The 3482-nt window shown below is 26.7% G+C and overlaps 1 protein-coding gene across 1 annotated transcript; it reads left to right on the top strand.

Annotated features, from left to right (window-relative positions):
* Window positions 1-320: 320 nt before the first annotated feature.
* Window positions 321-968, top strand: LOC107641704 (auxin-responsive protein SAUR50-like). Its single transcript, XM_016345174.3, has one exon. It carries the CDS (start codon window positions 442-444, stop codon window positions 754-756), a length of 315 nt encoding a protein of 104 aa, XP_016200660.1. The 5' UTR covers window positions 321-441; the 3' UTR covers window positions 757-968.
* The last annotated feature ends 2514 nt before the right edge of the window (window positions 969-3482 follow it).

Below are 3482 nucleotides of genomic sequence, written 5' to 3'. Positions count from 1 at the left end.
TGTGCCAAAACTACCTTAACACACCAATTGTGTAACCAATATTTGGGTACTTTTGGCACACGAAGGCTATCTTCCGTAGTTACAATTGTCATTTTATTTTTATATGGGTACATTTATTATTGTCCGTATCTTTCATAGGTACAAATGGTAATTTATTCTTTATAATTATATAAGACTCTAACTCTAATTAACTTTTTCAGTCTATAGCATTTATAATAAGCATAGTCTCTTATGTTTTAAAAAATCTATAAAATAAAAAAAAAAGAAGTTAATAACTTAATATTATACTTGCACTTTTATTTTGAGCCTAATAATAAGTGTCCGAAGCGATATATTATTGTTGATCCTATGTGACCATAAATACCAATTGATTGTACCCAAATACATTCCACCCACACACTTCTCTCTTGTGTAGTTAAGGGTGTTTGAAGAAGCAAGAGAATGTCAAACAGAAAATCCAATAAGGTTGCACAAGCGGTAGTTCTGAAGCAGATTCTGAAGAGGTGTTCAAGTTTTGGAATGAAGCATAATAATGAAGAGGGTCTCCCTGATGATGTACCAAAAGGTCATTTTGCAGTGTATGTTGGTGAGAACAGAAGCAGGTACATTGTTCCAATATCATGGCTTGCTCATCCACGGTTTCAAATTCTTCTCCAAAGAGCTGAAGAGGAGTTTGGTTTCAACCATGACATGGGACTCACCATTCCCTGTGATGAAGTTGCTTTTGAGTCCTTAACCTCAATTATCAGATATTAAGGACTAAGAGTAATAATTACTTGCTACTTATTTTAACATTTTCGGGTCGGATTCGGGTTCAGATTTGGTGTTGTAATTGTATATAGATTGATGTCCATGGTCCATTATGGCATGGCAATGCCTTTTGTATCATTATTATTGATGAGCAATGATTTAAATGAAGCATTGTAATGTTGCCATAGAACTCACCAATATAATTTGAAGTTGCTTTTTTCCAGATACTCATTTAATCAATATTTTTGGTTAATAATTTATTATCATAACAGGGAGAGAAGTTGATACTGTTAAGTCTGTTATGTTATTCTTCTTATACTTGGTCTTGATTATTATATATCATGTAAGTAGAAAAAGTGAAAGTTATTATTAAAGGATGAGTCATATTGCATTTTCTCTAAAAACTGAACAAGTTTTTTGACAGCATATGAATTGCATTAAAACTTAATTATTATAGCATTGTCCAAATATCATTTCTTATAAAGTTTGTGAAAATAAAATAATATATAGTACATATATATTTTAATTTGTCCGTGTCACGTCCCTTTGGAATAATGGATCCAGGGTAAGCTAGATTCTCTCTCTCCCTCGCTGTTTCCCTCTCAAAGAAAAAGTATAGGAGGTCTATTTTCAAAAGAATAATAAGCACTTCAAATAGCACAAGCACTGAAGGGTAAGTTTGTCATCATGTTTTACTTGCATGGATATAGTTTGAGTTTTTGCTTCTCTGATTCCAATTATATTATTATCTAATTCTTACAAGGTAATACGTGACTCAAAAGTCAAAACACTATGTGTTTAAATTTCTCATCTCAGGCTATAATTAAGGAAGTTATAGTGTCTTGATCCAACACATGTGAACATTCTCAATAGGAGAAAGTATATATATATATACTTGCAAATTAAAGCAATGAAAGACAATTTGATTTTGATTAATTACCTCTGAATTCTAGTGCTACTTCACGTTGGCCCTCATATTAATTAGGTGTCTATTCAACCATATCTAATTACAAACTATATATAATTGACCACAATTTAAATTATAGATACCTTTTCTAATCAAGAAATGATCACAAACGCATGCTTTTAATCTTAGCTTACTGAAAATTTCCATTTGGTGCACATGCAAATGGGGCCTCAGTGTCCATCAAATGGGTGGTCCCCATGGCCAGTTAAACCCTTAAACCTTTTGTCTCTTCCTTGATTAAGAGATAACAACTGATTATGTACGTTAAAGCAATTTTAATGGGATTAATTTTGAGTATTATTTTTTATTTTTATATAATTAAAATAATTTAAAATTAAAATTTACATTAGATATTATTTTTAAAATGATACTAATATCAATAAAGAAATATCCTATTATTTTAAAAACAAATGAGTAACATAATATCACTTTTATATTCCATTAAAACTTTTATTAAATGAATATTATAATATTATTTATTATAATGTTGTAACAAAAACCTAATCAAAATATATTCAAATAAATTAGATGTATTTAGTTATACTTTTGTATTTTATTATTCTGTTTTTTTATTATCTTATTAATTTAGTAGAAAAATAGATCCATTTTAATTCAACCTAAGTTCTTTTCTAAATTATTTATAAAATTCTATTTTTTTTCCCAAATCCAAATATACAAAAAGCTTAATTTTCACATCTACAAAATTATAATTTTTTCATTGTAAATTTTTATTATATAATATCTTTTAAATATGGTATATAATTATTAATTTTGTAATTTTATATTTTTATTTTAGTTAAATTTTTACAATTTAATTAAAATTATTTGAAATAACTAAAAATAATTTTAAGAGTAAATTAAAATGAAACTAAGTATTAAAGTGATAAATTTTATATTAAATTTTAAATCAAATCTTATGATATATGATCCTATAAATATTTATGCAGTATCTTGTAAAATTTAAAATAAAATAAAATCAAAATCAAGCATTAGAGATGTTTTTAGCCACAGATTTTAGTGTAAAGCTCATAAACGAACACTTTTAAGATAAAGAACAAAGAGTTGATTAATATTGATTTAAATATAAAAAAATATTTGTCATATAATATATTTTTTATAAATTAATTTTTTATTTTTAGATTCATACATTAATTTAAAATTTTATTACAGACGGCATAAGACTAAACCGTTGATAATATATTATTGACACGTAAATAATTTTTTTCGTTAAACATTATTGTTGTTATTATAAAAATAATTTTAATTTTTTTTGTCAGAATAGACGAAGTAGGTAAATTAATTATTAATTATATAGTCACCAAAAAAATATTAATTATATAAATAAAATAAAATTTTAAATATTAAATGGTAAAAACTCACATGTAGTCAACTTCACGTAAAATTAATAATTGAAGATCATTAAATAAAAATTTAGTCAAATTAATTAAATTATTTAACCGCTCTCAACTATCAACTTCACGAGTTTACATGCTTCTCAACGGCAAGTCATTTACGTCGATAATTTTATTGTGCGAAAAATGGGTCAAGGTGGTGCTAAGAGCATCTCCAACGGCAATCCAATGAAGGACCCGTTCTGACAAAAATTGAAGCCCTGCTATTGGAGTAATATAAATACGAGTCCCCGCACGTATTTTAAAGCAAATAAGTCCCTCTGAACAGGGCCTTGCTTTGTTTTCATGGTAAGCAATAAAATTTTAACATGTGGCACTTAATTTAAAACAAATTAAATAATATCGTAATAATA

The sequence above is a fragment of the Arachis ipaensis genome, chromosome B5 (genome assembly GCF_059453495.1).
Source record: "Arachis ipaensis isolate K30076 ecotype BB chromosome B5, ASM5945349v1, whole genome shotgun sequence".
Lineage (NCBI taxonomy): Eukaryota > Viridiplantae > Streptophyta > Magnoliopsida > Fabales > Fabaceae > Arachis > Arachis ipaensis.
This window is presented reverse-complemented; position numbering and strand designations above follow the sequence as displayed.